At 44.3% G+C, this 22,878-nt stretch overlaps 1 protein-coding gene across 1 annotated transcript in view; it reads right to left on the bottom strand.

The window, feature by feature from the left end:
* Window positions 1-13,426: 13,426 nt before the first annotated feature.
* The window catches only part of RILP (Rab interacting lysosomal protein), a 134,995-nt gene continuing 125,543 nt past the window's right edge, over window positions 13,427-22,878 (bottom strand). Inside the window, exon 8 of the mRNA XM_078680165.1 lies at window positions 13,427-14,924. Within this exon, the coding sequence (XP_078536291.1) occupies window positions 14,798-14,924 (127 nt within the window). The 3' untranslated portion in view covers window positions 13,427-14,797. The remainder of the gene's footprint in view (window positions 14,925-22,878) is intronic.

Raw genomic sequence — 22,878 nt, 5'->3', positions numbered from 1 at the left:
CTAACCAGGCATGCCAAATCTACATAGTCAATGTATTATTATTCAATTAAAATCGAACTCAATTTTCACCATACACTGAATAATCCATCACAAATAGTACAAAACAAGAAATGTGTATGCTGATGTTGCTAAACACTTACTAGAGAAACAATCTGAAGCAAGCCCAATGAGCTTCAATGCACACTTCACACAATCTGTGCTTTTATGTAGTGTCTCATACTAGTGTTTTTAAGCACCAACCACATTTCCAGAAAAGGGACTTGTGGCACAGGGGTATAAAGTAATTTGATCAGGATCACACATTTATCTAATTGCAGTATTATTTTCATCAGACCACTCCTCGTCCATACATACATGTTAATATATGTTGTGGTCAACTTCCGACCATATCTGGTGAAATTCCAATAGCACACAAAAAAGATGGCCTGCCTTCTTCAGTCTCTGGTGTTTATTCCTCAGACTGATATAAAAAGAGTAATACCTGCTGATGAAAAGTAAGGAGCTGCTACCCTGGTTTGTTTAACTTTGCAACCCCAGCTGATGGCAGTGGAGTGTCTAATATAGAAAACAGGTTTGAAAATGTTGAGAACACATGCTCAGCACTACTGAGCTCCTTGCAATATAAAATGTGATGATGGGGGGCTATTACATTTAATAGGCATCAGGGGAATTCAGTTAACCTATGAAGAGGGTCGGAGAAGAGGCCAACAAAGAGATCGCTATAGATTGTTCAATACAGTCTACAGATGTAACAATCCTGATAAGCACAGATATGCTGTCAAGCACAACCATACAAACATGGCTTCAGAAAAAGGATGCAAACTTAGGGATTTCTTGGTTTGAAACGCGCACTGAATACTTTTTGGGTGATTGCTTGCTAGAGCACATGGTCCTGATTAGATGTACACATTGTCACTAAATGAACAATTGCATAACTATTTCTACCAAGTGAGATTACACAATTTACATTCTGTTAAGCTAGCGACTGTTTCTATCCAGGGACTCTTGCTTCCACCACTGGTGCTGGGAGGTTACAACAACAATAAATAATTCATGCAATGGGTCTGCTTGTGGCTGCTTACATCCAGAAAACAACCGCTGTCATAAATATGAGAAGTAAACGTTGGTGTCATGACCTATCACAGCTCTTGGAGCTGAAATGTTTGTTGCTTTCGGTTTCATAGCAGACGAGACTCCTTGAATCCCACTACAGCTGAAGCATTACAGCTCTAGAAATTAACCCCGTGCTGGGACCATTAGCTATTGATAATACAAAAAAACACGTGTGCCCCATCAATTTCACCTCCCACAACCCTACAGCCCTTCGTTACTGCCGAACCCCGCTGATTGGTGCTGCTCCGTAGTTCTCAAATCGACTTAGTGACCTGGGACAGTAGAAAACAAAGGAAAGAGTTTAGTGGAGTGCGCGAAGAACTCTGCCTTAGAGGTTCTAGGGAGAATATTCTTTGCAAGCCTTACATCCTTTGGACTTGGGGTCCTTGGGTAGGCAAAGGTTCCACATCTTAGGTTTGTACTTTTGGGTAAGTTTATGGAGGCACTTAGAGCTAAATCTAAAAGGGATATTTTCCAGGTATTAGAAACCCCCCCAATTGTAAATACTCCAACCCACATGGTTGGAGCCCATTGGAAAAACCGGGTTCCTCATTGCTTTTCGATGCCTACTGTTGTGCACAAAGAAGTACTGCTTTATGCCTTTTCTTTATACCTTTGTCTGCGAGCTTTTGATGGTCTCTGCAACCTGTTATGTAAAGCTCGGCATCTTGCTTCCAAACCCAAGGGCAGAAAAAAGAATCTAATGTTGGAGAACACACACTGCGGCATTGTGAGCTTAAGACTGACATCATAGCGGGATGGCTATGCCCACCTACTGGTCAATGCCCAAGAGGAAACAAATGTGGGGTCAAAGAGGAACAACTCTAGACTCCCCAGTAGACAGCAAAATAATCAAACACAATGTGATTCCAGACATTTGTGAGGCAAAACTATTATTTTGGACAGACTGTTCCACAAGAAGTGGCACAATTAGTTTATGCCCCTCTGATATCAACCCAAAGCATGTGGAGAGAACATCGAGATGTTGGTCTAGTTCTGAAAGAACACAGTTATACAAACATATTAATGTTTACCAAAGTCTATGTCGCTAGAAGGATTATAGCATTTTAGGTTGGGGCACTCAAGGATTATTGGGTATGGTGTTGAGCCTTGCTACATCAAGTCCCATCTAGGTAATCGATCAGGAAAACAGGTTACAACAAGACATTTTAGATTCTAACGACCAAGTGCTTAGTGACAGATAGCGGTGTATTTGTAGTGTTGTGTACAAAATAGATTTGATGGAGTCACCTCTTTCCATCTGCCACGAAGTAAGGAATATACCTGTGAACATCAACGAACACCTGAAAGTACATCTCAGTTATTAGTTGTTGAGAACGTGATTGAGACTGTTGACTCATCGGAATGTGTTGCAACAGTTATCATCAAAAAAGGAAAAGATTAGTGTGCCTCTCAACATAAATATTTTGATTTACTGTCATTCGCTTCCTAAAATTCTGTAATATTTGCGCAATTGAGCATGCAAAACATTTGTCATCCACTGACTTAAGGTCAACAACTCTGAAAAGAGCTAGCGGAGGACTCAATCTCCTACCACTTTCATTACTCTTTTTGGCGCTTACCAAGCCCTACTCATGCCAATTAGTCTTCAAGGGTTGATTTTAATTTTTTATTATAATATATATATATATATATATATATATATATATATATATATATATATAGCAATGTCCGAAACGCGTCATGCCCATGCTCTTTGAAATAAAACTTCTTCTTGAAGAAACCCCATGGTGTCCCTCCAGTTCTTTTGAGAAAAATGATCTTTTTGTGGAATATTTTGTGTGCAAGTCCTGGGCACACATTGAGGAGACCCGCCTCAACAAGTAGACAGAGTCATCCGGGGCGCTTCGGCATCTTTCTGGCATCCATGGTAAAGGACAGGCTTTGACCCACCACACCCGCCCGCGGTACTTGTGCCGCTGCTAATTGCAGTTTGTGACTCCATGAAGGAATCCGGGTCACTGCATCCGTGTTTTTCAGGCCACCCAAGTAGCGGATTAGTGTGGTGTGAGGTGTTTTGGGGACTCAGGAGGAGCTTTTGCTTCAAATGCCTCAACTACCACAGCTCTGAACAGCGTTCTCAAAAGCCCTGATGGTTTTTGTTCTACGGACATTGTCGGTTGAAATCGCTCGCCTTGCATGCGGTGAGAGTGCATGCTGGGACTGGCAGTTCTCTACAGGGACTGCAGGTCTGTGAGGGATTTTCACTGGCCAATCAGGAGAGCCATTATTGGCGGAACGACTGGGAGTATTTAAATGGAACTGTGGCTGATTGGGGGAGGAGCGGGCATTTGATGAAGGCAATGTCCGAAACGCGTCATGCCCATGCTCTTTGAAATAAAACTTCTTCTTGAAGAAACCCCATGGTGTCCCTCCGGTTCTTTCGAGAAAAAAGGATCTTTTTGTGAGACATATATATATATATTTTTTTTTTCTTCAAAAAGATGCTCCATCTTATTATTATTATAAACTTTATTTCGGCCATTTTTGACCATAAAAGTCATGTACATACATAAAATCATCATTAAATATAACAATATAAAAAGAAAGGGGACAAGTGTTATGCGGGCATGGAATAGTTTTCACAGTTCATTCATGTTTTTTTTAAAAAGGACAATAATACGTTATGTTTCATTTCATGAGTTTAGAAAAAAATTAAAAAATATCACAAATGCAGGGATTGGATAGACATGTACATTTTTCCAACTCAGAGACAATGTCCTTGTTTTTTCCGGATTATAAAAACAGAATATAAAAATTTGCTTACGCTGAATACAATAAACTGGGTTGTGTTACTTTTCATGATCCTAAAAGCTATTAAACAGGACCTAGTCCCCAGGAGGTTACACATGGGTTTCAACCATTTCTTTCTCGGTTTCGCGTAAGCGCTACAAACAAAGAGCATGTGAACCTCATCCTCGGAGCAGACAGTTGAGCACATGGGGCAGCTAGTTATTTTATCAGACAAGGCCCCCAATCTTTTTTGTGCCCATCTTTCAGTATTGTAATTCAGCATAAGTGTCCCATATCTAAACTTTAGGAAGAGAGTTTTTGCAATAGGTGGCTCTATCTCGTCCAGGAATGGTTCAAAATAAGATTCATCTTTGAATAATAAAAAAGTCTGGACTGCAGAACCAACACTAACTCCATCCACTAGCTTCCCACTTATATGGTTCCAGAATGCACGCTTAACTACCATTTTAGAAAACGTAGGCATTTTATCTGGAGTCTCCCACATAGAATGTAGGTCCAAGAGTATAAGCCATTTTTTAATGTGCACTAGCCAGTGCAGGGAGTTAAAGGAATCAAGCCTCATCAGTTCTTGCAGGCCATGTCTATAGTCTATCAGTTCGGGTGTAGTCCAAAGCCTAACCCAGAATAGTAATGGCCTCAACATAGTTAGATGATCTGTTCTCCTAAAGTTTAAATCAAGTTGGAGTGGTAAAAGTGGTGTACTACTAGGAACCCTAACAGTAGAACGCATAAATTTATTGTCCATAACATGGAAACTATTCTTTGCCCATGGGCCCCATATTTCTGCTCCATATAGTACAGCAGATTGTATTTTAAATTTAAAAAGTTCTAAAACCGGGGTAACACTCTTGCTTGTACTGGAATTCATTTTGTTTAAGATTGGTTTGACATTTTGGGCATAAGTTATTTTGCTTTTCTCAATTTGGGGTTTCCAGCTTTGTTTGGAATCGAGTACAACACCCAAATAAGAAAAGTTATCCACAGTATCTAGTTTTTGGCTATTTAGGGTCAAAAACCCTCTATCTGGCATACTGGGATTTAGAAACATGCATTTCGTTTTATTTGCATTAATTTCCAGGCCCTTTGTCTGACAATAGCAGCTGAATGAATTGAGGAGTGCCTGAAGACCCTTTTTTGTTTGGGATATGAGTATAGTGTCGTCTGCAAAAAGCAGCGCGGGCACCCTTACACCATTGAGCTGCGGTGAATCATTAACACAAGCATTTAAATAATCAGGGACATCGTTGATAAACAAGGAAAATAAAGTAGGGGCCAGAACACACCCCTGACGAACCCCACGTTCAATGGGAATATTGCGGGTCAGCTCACCATTTGGACCCCACCTGACATTTGCAAAATTATCTGCATGTAACTCTACTATTTGTGCTAGGAGGCATCCCGGCAGCCCAAGATCTTGCAGTGTGTTCCAGAGTAATCTGCGTGGGACTAAATCAAAAGCAGCCCTCAGGTCAACAAAGGCTACATACAGATGACCTCTTTTCAACTGGACATATTTCCAAATCAAACAGCAAAAGCGAAAAATTTGGTCTGTTGTGCTTGTCTTGCTACGAAAGCCAGCCTGGAATTTGGAAATTATGTTCGTAGCTTCAAGCCAATCGTTGATTCTAAACAGAAGATGTTTGGCATACAGTTTTTGAAGTGTATCCATCAAACTGATTGGCCTGTAGTTAGAGGGTATCATTCTATCCCCCTTTTTAAATATTAGCACAACCTCCGCTGCCCGCCAGCTGTCAGGAAAGTTGCAATTTAAAGAAAGGGCGTTAAACAGACGATTCAGATAGGGGGCCCAGACTTCAACCTCATGTTTATAAAGATCCCCCGGTATTCTGTCTGGACCAGGGGCTTTAGAGTTTTTAAGATCGTTAATCGCCCTTACTGTCTCGTCCAGTGTAAAGTTGAGCGGTTCAACCGGCCGCGGGGACCTTTGGCTCCATTGGCTATCATTGTCATATTGTTTATAAAGGTTTGTAAAATGAGAAACCCAGGTCATTTCATCCAAGAATACATCTTTCACGACTCTCCCAGCATGACCACCATTGGCCACTAGTCTCCAGAAGCCAACGTTGTCATTGGTTTTTGCGGCAGATAACATGTCGGCCCAGATCGATTCCTCCCAAAGTTTTTTCGATGTTTCCAACGTACTTTTATATTCCAACCTTGCAACTTTTACTTCTTCTTTGGACTTGTTTTTAATAGCAAACAGTAGGTTTGTTTTGGCAGATCTACACGCGTGGCCGTACCATAACTTTCCATGGTTTGCCACCCTTTGATTTTGTTGCTTCTTTTTCGGCATTTTTGATAAAAGCATTTTTATTTCCGAAAAGAAGATTTTGTGTAGATCAATAAAATGTTCAAAGTGTTCCGGTAGGAAGGCATAGTCAACTACATGTTCAAATGTTTGATCAAAAAGAGAATAAACCAGTGATAAGGCTTTGCCATCTGCCAAGACACGTGGCCATCTCACCGCACGTCTGTTGTTGCTTATGTGGACGTCCTCACAAGTGGTGACTTCGGTGGATTCAATTGTAGTTGAAGTGATATCACTAACCATGCTCTTATTGATGTAAAGTTCCAAAGGGTAGTGATCACTTTCCCCCCTACTTACTACTTTCAAATCTATCATAAAATGCCATATACTGAGAGAAACAAGTACAAAGTCTAAGTTGCTTTTAGCTTTGGAAAAGGTTGGTTGTTTTTGGAGGTCAGATGGCAGTCGGCCATTGCCTGCTCTGAGGCCGTGATCTGCGGAAAGTCTTAAGAGTTGGCTGGCCAATGTCGAATATTTTACAGATTTAGTGGTCTCAAGCTGGGGGATATTATAGGCTGAGTCCTCATCTTCAAACACTTCAGAAATGCCCTGAACAGGTTCAAAATTGCAGTTTAGGTCTCCTCCTAGAATGACCGGGGTGTCTACAATTACGTTTTTTAGCAGGAGCTCCAGGGCCTCAATTGTTGTTGATACCTTCGAGTGACTAGTTGGTCTATTATAGACATTCACAATGTACCATTCGTTGCCACACGATGGGGTTGCCCTTAGAGCTAAAATATCCGGGGAACCTGTATCCACAATTTCAACCTGCATGGCTAAGGTGATTTTTAGCCAGATTAATAGACCCCCTGATGGTCTTCCTCGGTCAGACTGAACTGCCTTAATGCCAAAGGTTTTGTAACCTACCCGATGGGGAACCTCTAAGGCCCAAGTTTCTTGTAGTAGGCAAATATCACAGGTGTCAATGTAATTTGCCCACTCAGGGTCTTTTAAGTTCTTATAAACACCTGCAATGTTCCATGATAGGAAAAGTAAACAAGGGTCAGTACTCTGGAAAGCAGGGGGGGGAATAACTACACACTGATTGCAGCTAGTGCCTGCTTGCAGTGATATTATGTCTTTCTCTGCATCCTTTATCTTTTCGCCAGCTGCGGTAGTTATACTCCTATCCCGACCACCCTCAGCTGCATAGCAGCATATCCTTCCAGCTCTATAAAGTGGTCCCTTTTTCTGTGAATCGGGATTATGGTTATGCATTCTACTCCTATTAAGGTGTTTATCATCATGAAAGTGTGCAACATTTTTTGGTTTAGGGTAGCCTTTGCCCAAACTACAAAAATCATCATATAACTCATGAATGCAGTTAGGCATTGTGGCAAGTCAATCCACTGCCTCTAGGCAGCTAAATCTGTTAAAAGTAGAGATGCCAGACCACATGTTGTAATCACCATGTCCACCCAAATTTGGAGCACCAGACCACATATTGTAATTTCCATACCTAACCAAATTTGGAGCATTATCTGAATAATGTTTAACAAGTTTCAAATTTTGGCCGTGGTGGATAGGTCTTGGTGGAGGATAAAAAAATGATAAGGGTCTGGCTTCAATAGGGGGATTCATACCATACGACTTCCAATTGCAGATTTGCTCAGCACTCAGGGGTTCCTCAAAGGATATGACAATACAATCGCCCGTGATTGATTTTGGGGTTGGCCCTACCCATGGTACCCTCCTAACCATGAGAATCTTACTTTTCAGGTGGTTGGGAATAGGTTTATATTTGTTTAGCCAAAAAATCACTTTATTTTTTAGCGATTGGAAGTTTTCCTCGTATTGACTGTCCAGTTCTGGCACCCCTGTGAGAACGGCTACAAATGTACTAGCGTCTGGTGGCAAGTCTATGTACCCTCCTCTAAAATTGTTACGAGTATGGTTGGACTGGTGGTTTAAGTTATGGGAGGCATTAGCATTGATTTTGTCCGGCATGGATTGAATGCCTGCCGCACTAATGTAGGGATAGGTGGAAATATTAAGTTGAGGTTTATTTGAAATTGATGTATTCTGAATGGAAGAGTGGGAAGAAGGGGGAATTTGTGGTAAGGGAGAATTAGTATATGTTTGATTTTTCTGCATTGGTTTATTAATAGTAGTATTTACAGCTGAAGCCGTAAATATTAAGGGAGTTAAGTTTGGTTGGATTTTAGTGCTACTTGATTGAGTGGTATTTGTGTTATTCGCTATCCCTATCTTTTTTTTCTGCACATCTAATAGCTTAGTATATGGTTCTTTTGATGTGGTCAGGGCAAGGACCGGAACTTGCTGGGCGACTCTAGGCACTTCAGTACAATTAAGACTTATACTGGAAAGAGTGATAACACTTTTCTCAACTTCAAGAAGCTGGTTCTCAATTCCAGTTAACCTGATTTCTAATGGTTTAAGTAATGTCTTAAGTGTTTCCCATACTATTTTTAAAAATTCCTCTCTTCCACCATCTGATTCTACCATACCACAGGAGACTCTCTTTCCTTCGCTACCTAAGTGGTCAGACTTATCTAGGGAAATGAGCTCATCTGTACTAGTATTGGTGTTATCAGTATTTACTAAATCATGTACAGGGCTCACGGGTATTACAGCAGGCATCTTAGGAGTCCCACCCTTAATATTATGACTAAGGTTGATTTTTGCTTTTTTTCTAGCAAAAGCGGTAAGATGTTTACGCTTCCTTTTGTGCTTTGATGGAACTTTGCCTGAAGATTTTATGGAGGACTCTGTTTCAACTGGCAGCTGACTAGTAAGTACGGGACATGTAATTGGTATCGTCCCTGCTAATGAGTCACAGGACACCCCATCTGGAGGGACTTCGACTTTCTCCTTAGAAAGTATCAACTGAGATGAGCTTCCTGACTCGGCCCCAGCTGGAAGCTCATGAGATTCCTGGAGGGTGGGAGGAATTAGTTCTTCTACTATCGAGTGTACTTCAGCTACGACTATGAGTGGTTTTGGACCAGAAATCCGCTCAGGGGTTTTAGATGTGGCAATGCTGCCTAGGGAAGATTTTTTCCTAAGCGCAAGTTCAGTTGAAAGCCTCCTAGCGCATTCGAGTTCGGTTGATACTCTATGCTGAAGTTTGGTAATTTCATTGTCAATAGAGAGGCTAGTCCTGGTGATGAAGTCATCTAGGGTGCCTGTGGCTTTTTTGGGGATCTTTGTAGCCTTACTCCTAGTTTCGCGTAAGGACATTATGGGGAAGAGAGCTTACAAACAATATATAAAATTATTCAAGTATAGTACTGTAACCCCAGACAATAAAACCAAGGGGAGTAGCCCGGTCCGGTCTCAATCGGTCTCTAACGGCCTAGAACGGCCCTGTCTTTGCCCAGTCTTAGCCCGGGCTGCGTCCCGCGCTGCGGGAGTGATCTGGTATTATGAGGCCTCAGGAGGGCGGGGGGCGGGCCAGCAGGGAGAGCGGACCGGAAGCTCTCCGTCGGTCTAGCAGGGACTTCTGGGAAATGAAGTCCCTGCACGCTCGCAGCCCCGCTGCAGCCACACGCCCAAGCCGCTTACCTCCTTACTGCCTCTGTGTTCCTTACTCGCAACAGATGGTTTACTTCCCTCCACAAACGGGCGAAGGGGCACCCGCGCAGCGGGTGCGCCGAGAAGTGGGTGGATGACAGGAAAAGACTTGGTGAGTCGCTCTGGCTTGTTGCTGGCGCTAGTTTCCTCCGTGTAGCGCTTGACGTGGCAATACAATTCTGAACAATGTCCCACTCGCTTTTACTGATGGCAGGTGTTTTGAGGCCTCAGGAGGGCGGGGGGCGGGCCAGCAGGGAGAGCGGACCGGAAGCTCTCCGTCGGTCTAGCAGGGACTTCTGGGAAATGAAGTCCCTGCACGCTCGCAGCCCCGCTGCAACCACACGCCCAAGCCGCTTACCTCCTTACTGCCTCTGTGTTCCTTACTCGCAACAGATGGTTTACTTCCCTCCACAAACGGGCGAAGGGGCACCCGCGCAGCGGGTGCGCCGAGAAGTGGGTGGATGACAGGAAAAGACTTGGTGAGTCGCTCTGGCTTGTTGCTGGCGCTAGTTTCCTCCGTGTAGCGCTTGACGTGGCAATACAATTCTGAACAATGTCCCACTCGCTTTTACTGATGGCAGGTGTTTTGAGGCCTCAGGAGGGCGGGGGGCGGGCCAGCAGGGAGAGCGGACCGGAAGCTCTCCGTCGGTCTAGCAGGGACTTCTGGGAAATGAAGTCCCTGCACGCTCGCAGCCCCGCTGCAACCACACGCCCAAGCCGCTTACCTCCTTACTGCCTCTGTGTTCCTTACTCGCAACAGATGGTTTACTTCCCTCCACAAACGGGCGAAGGGGCACCCGCGCAGCGGGTGCGCCGAGAAGTGGGTGGATGACAGGAAAAGACTTGGTGAGTCGCTCTGGCTTGTTGCTGGCGCTAGTTTCCTCCGTGTAGCGCTTGACGTGGCAATACAATTCTGAACAATGTCCCACTCGCTTTTACTGATGGCAGGTGTTTTGAGGCCTCAGGAGGGCGGGGGGCGGGCCAGCGGACCGGAAGCTCTCCGTCGGTCTAGCAGGGACTTCTGGGAAATGAAGTCCCTGCACGCTCGCAGCCCCGCTGCAGCCACACGCCCAAGCCGCTTACCTCCTTACTGCCTCTGTGTTCCTTACTCGCAACAGATGGTTTACTTCCCTCCACAAACGGGCGAAGGGGCACCCGCGCAGCGGGTGCGCCGAGAAGTGGGTGGATGACAGGAAAAGACTTGGTGAGTCGCTCTGGCTTGTTGCTGGCGCTAGTTTCCTCCGTGTAGCGCTTGACGTGGCAATACAATTCTGAACAATGTCCATCTGATTACCTAGGGCCCCGTGGGAATTGGCGCACACGCCGGCAGAGCACGCCAGAAATCCAAATTTTCTGTAAAATCCCAAATGACGTGCGCTCTCAATAACGCAAGACAACGCCAGCAGTAGTTTTAGGGTGTTTATTCCTCCAACTGTTGTTGACTTGCGTTATTGAGAGCGCACGTCATTTGGGATTTTACAGAAAAAAAAAATATATATATATACATATACTATACACACATTGTTAAATCAACATTTCCTGTGGATTTATAAGTTGATGACGAGTGATCCTATAATGCGGACTGTGTTGGTGGCCTGGATGAAGGATCTGAATCTATAAAAGATATGACTCCCTTGGAGGAATGGGTAAGTGATCCGCAATCTGACTACGAGCTATCTGATGTAAAGAATCACACTCTTTAAGCTTGGCCCAAGGAGAGATGACTTCAAGTGGATTTACACTGCTTTGCTATTGTTCCAAGTTCAGTATTGAAGGAGGAGGGGTTACTTAAGGGTGACTAGGTGGTTTCTCCTACAAAGTTACGGTCAAGCTAAATCTCCTAAATTCATGAAGGTCATTAAGGACTGACAGGCAACAAGAAGGTATTATTGGTGGGCGTGCCTCAATAATTCAGTTGATTGTTCTTTGGGTCGTGAGAGATGTGTCAGAATGACGACCAGCATCTAAAGACCTATAATAAATCTATTACCCCACTCAGTTTTCCAGCCACAGCATAGAACAGTGGGGCCATCAATTTTTTGGGTCCTGTCCAGGGATCACATTATAGAAAAAATCATTTTGTGGTAGTGGTGGTTACCACTCTAAGTGGGTTTGCTATTCTTTGATGCACAATCAAACAACTTAAATTGTCTTTTTTTTCCATATGGTAAGTTACGAAAGAACATTGATTTTGAATAACTGGGTGTAATTTGTCCCACACATGATGGAGGATTATTTACGATTCACTGGCATCATACATATTAAAACAACGTGCAGTCCCTTAAACAACAGAATGGCAGAGAGGGCCAATAGGATCATTAAGGAGACAATTGAGTTGACAATACAGTTTGGGCTGGATGTGAAGCAAACCGAGAATTTTGACCTACCACTTAAAACCTCATTCAGAGACTACTGTGTCTCCTTTCTAGTAGCTAAAAATGAAAGTAACATTGTCCAAATTAGTCATGTTATATTAAGGAGCGTTGTGTTAAGGATTAGTACATTTATCTGCCAATTGTACATGAAAAGATGAGGTCACAAAAAGACGTTTACCAAACTTTGTTAAGTTTAATTTGAAATGATTTTAATAAATTGTTTAATAAGCTAAACCTCTGATTATTATTAGTGTTTCCTTTTGTTGATTAACCAATTGGGATGAGAGCATATTTTCTTTGAAGGTATTTTCTCTAATTCTAGCTTGAGAAGTGGAACTGAAGACGTAGAGAATCAATCCTTAATGGACTCCAACAATGCAGGGTGTGATGATCAGCTAATTTGTGATGGAAAGGGCGATACTATGGTGTGTCACGCTTCAAGAGTGTCTCACCCACCAAATTACTTAGATGATTATTATATTAATTAGCAATGTTTTTAAAAAATATATTTTGTTTCTGTTTCGGACATTAATATGTCAAATTGAGATGTAAAATCTTTATTCAGTATTGGGGCAGGAGGATGTATGTTATGGGGTAAATTTTACTGCCGTATTCTGCTTGTGTTTGGTAGTTGTGCTGGCTTATGCCTCTTTGCTTTGTCATTCTAATACCCTAGTATTGGAATGTTGCGGTGGCGCACGCTCTGTCTGGGCTGCGATGGACGAGAGATTTGCTGGACGGCAATGGAGTGCGATCCTAGTCTTGTTGGCCTGTGCGGGCCCAGTCAGTACGAGTTAAAAGGTAATGCAAGCCTCTACATCATTCCGGTCATTATTTCTAACTTTACACGTTTGTCCACAGCTACTTGGAGGTCATTTTACTCTAGCTTATTCACTAACACTCTTCCCCCAAAAGCTTTCAATCCCAATATATCTACTGCTCCTCAACTGGTTTTCAGGCCACACAATGTGCTCATCCTGCTCCCACTGATTTGGTCCCCACAGTGTGTGCACTCTGCTTCCCCAACTTCAACATCCACTGTGTCCCCCACCCTGCTGCCATATGCCTTCATGCCTCCAATGTGCCCCACCCAATGTCCTACAGACTACCAACCACAACATTATGTGGTGCTCCCTCTTCCAAGGTCTTTGTGTCCTTATCCTGCTACTCCTATCCGCTATAATTCATCATATCACACTCCACGCAACATCAGCCACCCTTGATTCTGTATCCACACATCGTTCATGGGCATTTGCTCCCCTGTTCCAGAACAATTATGAGGCTGAGAGAAGCAACACACTATAGATTAATACTGTCTTTAATTTACCCATAGAGTGACAGAAAGTAAAACATCTCGAAATAGACATTAGAATCCATGTCACAAAAATACATTTCTTAATTCTTCAATGAATAAAAAAATAGATTTCAATCTGTTTAGATTATTAAAATAGAAGATATAGAACGGAAAAATGGCTCATTGACAATTTCACCAATAATTGTGTCAGTGCAGTAAGTGAATACAGTCGGTGTTAAAGAGATTTAGGTGAGAGATGGTGAATGTACCCAGAGCTGGTTAAAGATAACTGAAGCAAAACGCTGTCCCCACGATAGGCCTTGAATGCTGCTCATCGCACAAGACTACTGGAGGGGGAGACAGTATGGTGCTCATCAGGTCAATCATATCAAGTGCTGAAAAGGAAGTGCCTGTCTTCACCGCTCAGAAGCCGGAGAACCAGAATGAGGCAACTGATTGAAAACTTTACTCAGTCTGAGCATGTCTTATATGGGGGGGGGGGGGGGGGGGAGTGCCAATCATATCAAGTGCTGAAAAGGAAGTGCCTGTCTTCACCGCTCAGAAGCTGGAGAACCAGAATGAGGCAACTGATTGAAAACTTTACTCCTGAGCAGTTTATACAAGGAATCAGGAAAATATTCACATACGCAATGTCAGCGGAGATGGTCCTCTCACCCAGAGGGCGATGGCAAAGCTCCCAATATTGAAAGTGTGCGGGAGGAGACTGCTGGGATACTGGGGAGGTGCAAAACACTAACGCACCTCTCAAACAGGAAGACATTCCTCTGCTAACATGGGGAGAGTGCCAGAGGACAAAGTCCACCTGCACAGCGAGGGTGCCCCAGGACAGTGCTCCTCATGCACAGTAATGGAGCCACAGGGCAGTGATGCTCACACACAGTGATTGAGTCACAGGGCAGTGCACACCCCTGTCCAGAGATAGTGCGGAGTCTTGTACCCTTCATGCAAAGAGATGGTGCCAGAGGACAATACCCCTTGAACAGTGATGGAGGACGGCGCATCTCTCACACAGGGATTGTTGAGAAATGAGAGGAAACTTCTCTCCTGCAAGACAAAGGCCGTCTTGTACAAGGATAATGCCACGGGGCAATACTATTGCTCATCATATTTAGTGTCGTAGGCAACTCTACCATCCTTCCCCAGTACCAGCATTGTGAATGGAGGTTTTCTTCCTTCAAAAGTCACCACGTGAGTGGGGCAGACGCAACGAACAGAACTTGGGCCAAAGAGCCCTTTGCATTGGCAGCGAGCCCCAGGCAGAGGAAGACACCACGAGCACACAGCTCAGGCATGCAAGGGGGTGTACAGCTCGTTATCCTGCTCGGGTGCTCTCTCACAGTCCCTTCTTCCAGCTCCTCATTCTTCTGGCTGGGTCTCGGCCCCTTCAGCCTGGTCCACTTCCTGTGCGTCTATAAACTCCCAGACACTCGAAGCCGGCATGCTCGTGTCCTCTTTGCTGCTGCGTCGGTACCACTGTCCAAATCTGTCAAGAAGAAGCAAAAGAGATGTAAGCATTTCACAGCTACATTCATTGCATCTGCCGGAGAGCACACAATAGGCTTTTGGGTAACAACATCTGAACTATTACCGCCTACAGAGAAGGACTCTATTCTGCTACGAAGCAAGCCTCCGGCTACGATTCTCCAGGCCATACCAGGGCGTTCAGGCTACAGCACATAGGAAGGTGAAGCGAGTAATTCTGCATTCACACGGCTATGCCACCACCTTCTCGGAGCAGCACGGAGTTCTCAGCTGTTAGGGGCATCATTTCGATCCCTGTTATTGTTACATCGATGATCAAGGAAGGCATCCAGGTCAATTAAAATAGTATACATTTGATTTACACAATTCCTATTGCAATTTCAGCGAAGACAACATATTTGAGATTCAATTATACGGTTTGATTATCTTGACCATGAACTTATTTTCTTCTTATAAGAGCGAATGGTTCGATATGGATTCCAAATTCATGTTGCTACTGGCACGCTAGAAAGACTCCAACATCCTTACCAATGACGCCCCTGTACTGCGGAGACTGCCGTGGGAGACCAAGAAAGCCAGCAGCCATGATGGATATGACAGCCCAGTAAAGCCAGGTGCAGAATACAAGAGGCCTACTGGCCTTCTGCTCATCTGGGGACAGAAATCACAACCAAGGACAGTGCGGGACCTCTTGGTCATGCTTACACCTTCATGGACCACTGGCACAACTCCAATCCCAAGTGGAAACGGGGCGAAGGGGCTGCTCTGTCCTGCGTTTTTTGCAGTTACGGAGCAGCAACTGCAAATGAAACTTGCCAGGAGCATGGTGGTTCAAGAGCAGACCGCTGACCGACAGCAAGCCTCTGACAGCTCAATGACATACAGGAAGCACCAACACAACACTCCTGATATAATGGAGGCACACATATCCGATCCGCAGCATAACCATGACAAAATCCTGGAAGCAACTGCGACCAGCATTGGTGACCAAGATAGATAAGATGGTAAGAGATGTGGTTATCCTCCAGGATAACTACTGCCAAATCTAAGACAAAGTGAAACAAATTGAAATGAAACGAGGAAGCCCTGGGAGAGGCATGTCCCACTACTGACAGGCTACAGAGTACAAGTGGACAAACTGACAAAAGATGGGCGTCCTCGAACACAGGGATGAACTTTTGGCACGCCAAAGCAGGCACATTAATATCAGTGAGATTGGACTGCTGGAGAGGAGTCAAAGGATCCAAAATGGGACCATATTACAGAAGTGCCCTGGGGGTGCAACAGGTGTTTGTGCCGCTTTGTGCACCCCCGGGGCACTTTGATATTACAGAGGGGGCCGTAGATACTTGTTCCGCCTCTTCTGTCAAACAGATAGCTCTGGCGCACTTGTTGCACCAGCACCATCTTAAAGAGGGCATGCCCTCATTTGCATGGGAGCGTGGCTTCATGCAAATGAGGGAATCTCTTCACCTCTGTGCCTGCGCGTCAGGAGGCATACCGACAGTGCGCCAATAAAAGGTGGTGCACTGTCAGTGTGCCCCCTTGTAGCAGTCCTCTGGAGAGAGTCAACGGGGTCCCATGTACTCCCAGATATCCCCTTGCAGTTGGGTGCAGTCTCTCACTGCACCCACCTACAAAGGGCTCTCTCTTCCCTCTTTAAACAGGTGGGTGCCGGCTGCACAGTTGAACATTTCACATGAATAGGCTGCCCTCAGGCCAGCACGGATTTACGCCGCCCCTGAGGGCAGGGCATTCAACCTAATAGGGCGCACTTTCCCTGTTTGCACACAGCGCACCTGTTTGAAGGTGCGCCATGGTGCAAACAGGAAAAGTATGCTCTATACGTAATTGGACCCATGGTGTCTTACTTAGAGGGATGTCAGACTACTGAGGTAGCTCCACGGAGCCTGTCCAAATTCTCCGACCAGGAAAATGCCTACAGGGGCCCACCAAGACACCTGGGACACAGCTGAGACCCATACTTGCCTGCAAGCTTCACTACCGAAATATGGACTGTATTCTGCAATGGGCCAGAGCAACTAGCGAGATTTTTTCCTCGTTTGCGGTAGTCAACATCAAGTTGGCGAGTGTGAAAAATCAACCCCCCGGCGAGATCTCAACACGGGTGGTCAGATTTCTCAATGCGAGTGGTCGCGTATGCTCGCGACCACTCACATTAAGAAACTGTATGTTTGCGTTGAGAAAAGCTGCAGCTCAAGTAAAAATTTCCTCGAACAGCAGAAAAGAAGCAGTGCCCGCTTGCGCTGTGCATGGTGCCATTTGCAATGATTGCACAGGGCGGACAAGTACCTGGCACTGAAAATCACTGCAAACTATCTAACGCAGTCCGCTGCTCGTGGAGCTCCGCGTAGCATGGCAGAGTTTTTTTTTGCACTTCGCAAACTCCACTCAGGCTTAAAAATTTCCAAGTGTCAAATCTGTTGAATCTGCCAATGCTTGTTTGTGGTTGAGTGAAATGCTCTGATTTACTATACCTATATCTCCAGAACCCTCCGGTGGATCTTTTTCATCATGCTGTCTAAACATACAGTCTATTTTTATAAATTGGTGTCGGTTTTCTGGGGTGTCTTGTCATTTTCTTCAATTGTTTTGGTGCAGTTTAAATCCTTTACATTTGTTCTTTTTCGTACACCTTTGTGGTCAGAGCCATAGCCACCCAGGGTTGAGCTAAAGGCTTGACAGAAAAAACCCAAGGGTCCTACAGGGGTTGGCAAGACTATTATTACATGGTGAAGGTGCACAACCACACCATATAATACATCCCATTTCCTCACAGAGGGGAAGCAACAGAATCTGGTGAACCCCCCACAAACTCCCTTTGTTCGTGCGGGATGTGGGACAAAAACTAGCCGTCGGATACGTTAACGTCAATCTGAACTGGGAAATGAGACGTGGGTAATATTTAACTGCGATTGCCCAGTTGTACTGCTTAAGTTGCAAACAAACTAGTACAGTTCTATCGGAGGTGGGAACCACATGGTGCCTAACCAGGTCCCGTTCCAGATGATATACCCCTAGGATCGAGTGGATGGCTCCCCTTCTGAGTAGTTTAAAACCATGATGAATCGCCTTAATAACTATACTCTCACTTGGAATGTGATAGATGAGGGATCAATGAGTAAGAGATTCAAAATATGGCATACTAGAAAAGAAGAGGAGTACATGTCACATTCCTCCAAGAAGCACACCGGACGAGCCAGGAAATGGTGAGGTTAAGGAGATGATGGGCCTATGCCACAGGCTTTTAATCATATCTTACAGGTGCCTTAATCTGTATAAGACCTGGAGTGCCCTTTTAAGACTTATGATGTCAAATTGATGGGGAAAATAGACATGTGAAGCTGCTTGCAGGGAAACTGGATGGCGTAGAACTGATTACTTGCATAATTTAGGCACTTAATACAGAACAGGCAATTTTTTATCAACTATTGCCCCAACCCTGATCCTGAGGCATGCTCTACTGATTTTGTGTGACATCAACTGTGTCTTAAATGTTGACATAGATCACTCCACCCTGCAATTGGCAGATACCCTTGTGTTTAAAACGGCACAGGAGTTTGTAAGACAGTCTGGAAATTGTGTCCCTTAAGAAATATGGAGGCAGAGGAGTGGGATAATTAGAGAATACTTCTTGTATTCCCCCTAATCACGAGCTGCATGTTGGACTTGATAGGATGCTATGCTCTAGCAGACTCGGTGATGTGATCATACATATGGAATATCTTGGAGGCACGTTGTTGGATCATAAACTTTTCTGACAGAACTGCCAAGGGAAGTCAAACACTCCTATTCCAACTTGGAAGCTTCAGGGTACGACCAAGGATCCAGAGACCAGCCTAGCTGACATGATTAGCGAATATTTTCAAGAAAATTACAACACAGACTACCAAGTATCAGCTGAATGGGAGGCCTTGAAGGTTTTAATGCAGGGACACTGCAGGAGTTAGATAACAGGAGTTAGAAAGGCCCTGGAAGGGGACCTATCAGCATTGGACAGAAGTATCCATGATTTGGAAGCAAAAGCTGCAGTAAACCCTTTCATAAAACTCAGGTTATTAGAAGAGAGAGAAAAGTACGCCACCACTCTGGAGCAGACATGCTATCTGAGAATACATCACTAAAAACATGCTGAGAGGGGTAAAACAGGCAGATTATTTGACCAGCGATAAAGTGTGAAGTCAGCGGAACCCCAATAACACAGCTACAGAACTACAATGGGGCACTGGTGCAACTCAACAAGAAATTTAGGAAGCACTACACAGAACTGTACAGAAATCAAACACATGCCCCTGGTGCAACCCAGGCTTATATTGACTGAGCCAATCTGGATGACAACTTTCTGAGGAAGTGGGAGGACACCCAAAGGAGAGGAAATAAAGTCAGCACTTAAGGGTTTGGCGAGGGGTGAAAACGCTTGGAACCGGCAAGTCCCCAGTATTATTGTGTTAAACATATACCAATTTATTTGCATTTTGCAGAGATGTATGCAGGTGCATTGGGGAAGAGCACATTGCCTGCTACCACCACAGATGCCCTGTACCGACATCATGGAACTGGCCTCCTATAGAACACTATCCATATTAAATTTGGACTACAAAATCCTGGCAGGCCACTTATGCCCTCCTTCTAAGGAATTGGTCCATAGTGCCAAAAATAGGTTAATCCCTAAGCACAACATGTATCTTAATATTCGGAGGCCAGTTGGGATTTTACAAGAGAATTTAAAGGCACAGTATCAGGAAACCATAATCCTCTTGATGGACTTAGAAAAAACATTTGACACACTACACTGAGGCCAACCGCAGGCATTTATGGGTCACATGAATATGAGGGAAGCATCTGACAAATAGATCACTAAATGGATACCCTAAATTCTCTCGAGATGGAGTAAATGGGTCGGTGTACCTTCAGGGTGTATAAATTATCTAGGGGTACCAGGCAGAAGTGCACTATTTTGCCTATGTTATTTACACTAGCTGGGGAACCTTTTCCTCATTTCATTAGAGTGGGGGGATGCGAGAGCGGTGTCCAACTGAGTGATGTAGTGCACATTATCTCACTATATGCTGCCAATATCCTATTGCATCTGCAGATCCTACTTTGGGGATGAACCTGAGTATAAGCCTTTTGGATGAGCTTGGGAGGACAGAAGTTCTTGAAATGAACTGGGCGAAAACTTGTGTATTTCTGGTGTCCGTCACCATGATACAAAACCAGATAAAGTCTTGTTTGGGGATAAACTTGGAGCCTCACATGCTCCAATAACTCGTTCAGACTCTACCACAGGGAGAAGGGCATCTGAAAGTGGAACCTGTGTAGTCCTTGAGATCATGGAAGGCACTTGTGCAATTCTGGTGCACAATTAAATTACCAATAATGGCTAGACTAATGTTGTCTAAATTGTTACAATTACCAACAGTAATGTGCTATTTTGCTAGCCTCCCAATTTAGATCCCATTGAATTGATTCCAGGTATTGAACATGCTACTCAGGAAGTTAATCTGGGACGAGACAGGCTGAGAGTATCTTTATGCAAACTGCAGCATCCGACCAGGGAAAAGGGCATGGGAGATCCCTATTGCAAGCTACATTTTCTGGCCTCACAACTGCAATGGACAGCTAGATGGCTTGACAGAATCCAGTTGGAAGAAATAGCAGTGGCGGTTCCTTCGCTAAGGCGGAGGAGCATATCCCACTGCTTTTAAGCAGAGTCACTAAAGGAAAAATAAAATGATAACTTCAAATTATTTTATTTTTTCCTTGTTGCTGCAGCTTTGTGAGCGGCATGGGGCAGGGCTGCTCTGCTGACAGAGCAGGGGAGGAGTGGCCAGCCAAACATTCATGTGCACTGTGCATGTTCTCCATGCAGGCTGCATTGAGAACATGTCCAGCCTCCCATTCTGTGGCTGAGTGCCGACCCACGGCACTCAGACAAATCACAATTCTGCTTTGCAGCGTTGTGATTGGCTATCGGGAGGCTGGGAGCCAGGTGTATCGTGCTACCAGCCCTGTCTTGCAATGAAAACTAGGCTTTTCTGTACGGCCCTACTATGTTGGAGGTGAGCAGTGTTTTTAAGAAATCCCACCCGAGCTAGATATATGACTCAACCTTACTCTTTATTGGCCTCCCAACCATCAGGCTGGAGCTGTGGTACTTTAGAGCCAGCAGAACAAGTTAACGGACAGACCCTGCTATACTTAACTGTAGGTGGCTACTGCGAATCTGGGGTTTTAATCGCCTGGCTACCTTGACTGAGGAAGTAGTGTGGTGCAATCAATATGGAAGGCCTAAGGGTCAGGCTTGTGGAGCAACAAATGCATAAGGTTTTGCAGGTTCTCCGAACATTTGGGAGTGAACGCAGACTGATATGTTAGCTCTACAAAAGCCTCCTGACAAAGACTAAATGTAGACTGACCAGCCTAAAAACAGGCTGGTTAGGGAGGGATCAGAGAGACAAAGAATAGGCAACCATAATGGAATACCCCAATATGATTTTCAGGAACGCTAGATTCAAATACACTCAAATTTGTTTGCACATCTCCTTCCTAACACAATGTAAACAGACTAGAATAGAAGGAGCCAAAATAACAGGTGTTGTAAATGTGAGCTAGTAGATGTCGACAATCTCACAGCCTGTAATGTGAAGAACATAAAATAGCACTGCACTAATCTCAATAGCTTTTAGGTGTTATTACTGGGTCTACACCGTTGTCCAAATGGCAATAATTCACAAATACATTCCTAGACCTTGCATTGGCATTGATATGGACTAAAACAGCCATTGTGATGCACTGGCGCTCATGCAAAGGCCAACCCATAGTAGATGAAAAAGCGAGGCGGTGAGGTGAGCGAAAGTTGATTTAGCATGGAACTGCATGGAGGAGAGGGGCGGGAAATGGCGGGAACCTCATTGCATATCCATGAGAGTAAATATTAAATGTTTTAAGGACCCCATGTTTGAGCTTCTGTGAAGGGGTGCGAAGTGAAGCTGGGCTCCATGCATGATGGAAAACACCAGCACTGATACAACCCACTAGGAGAAATAGAGGGGTGGCCAGCAGACTAAGCAAGGGTTAAAAATTATTTGAGAGTAGTGAATAGGTTGATCCTTTGGTGACTGCAAAGCTGAATTGGTATACAGCGTTGCCGAGTTTGGAAGATATGGTCAATGTTTTGTATACGCATGGGAAAAAATAAATGCCGGATAATACTGCTTAATCAACATAGAACACTAGATATCCGAACTATAGTGAACTCAAATGTGTCAAACAGAGATGCTTACTTGATATATGTATGCTGATATTTTTTTATGATCCCCTAACACAACAATAAAACAGAATATAACAACCTTCGCCACTGTCCACTTCAAAAATGCAATTAGGGTGATTTACATGTAATGTTGGACAACTTTACGGGGCAAGTACATATGTATGCCCCAAAAAGAGCAAGAACCCTCTGGTTTTGAGTATGGATCTCAGAAAACCATAAAAGTTCTATAATTTGTGCTAGTTCATTTCTTTTACAATGACAGACATTTGTGTGACAAAGGCAGCAGCCTTTGATAAGTTGAAGACCTGGCAGGAGTAAACCCCTGCCTTCAATCCCTGATGAAAAGCCATGCTTCTGAAATCTACTGACATCTACCATTCTACCCAAACTAACCATACACAACTCGACCCTTGACATGCAATACACTTAATATAGTGCTATGACTGGGCAGTGATCTTTAGTAAAAGTTATCACCTTTTGTCATACTCTATCTGAGCCAGACCCTCATTAGCTCCTATGTTACGTTATGTGTATCTGTAAAGTGCACTATCACCCGAGGGTACCCTGGCGCTGAGCAGGTGTGTGCCTAGCCCTGCCTATGGTAGGTTGGTTAATTGAAAATCCAAGTCATCAGCTTCTTGCAGAATACAAGAGGAGTGGA

Source organism: Lissotriton helveticus, chromosome 3_1 (genome assembly GCF_964261635.1).
Source record: "Lissotriton helveticus chromosome 3_1, aLisHel1.1, whole genome shotgun sequence".
NCBI lineage: Eukaryota > Metazoa > Chordata > Amphibia > Caudata > Salamandridae > Lissotriton > Lissotriton helveticus.
Note: the sequence above shows the minus strand (reverse complement) of the source record. Positions and strands in the feature narration are given on the sequence as shown.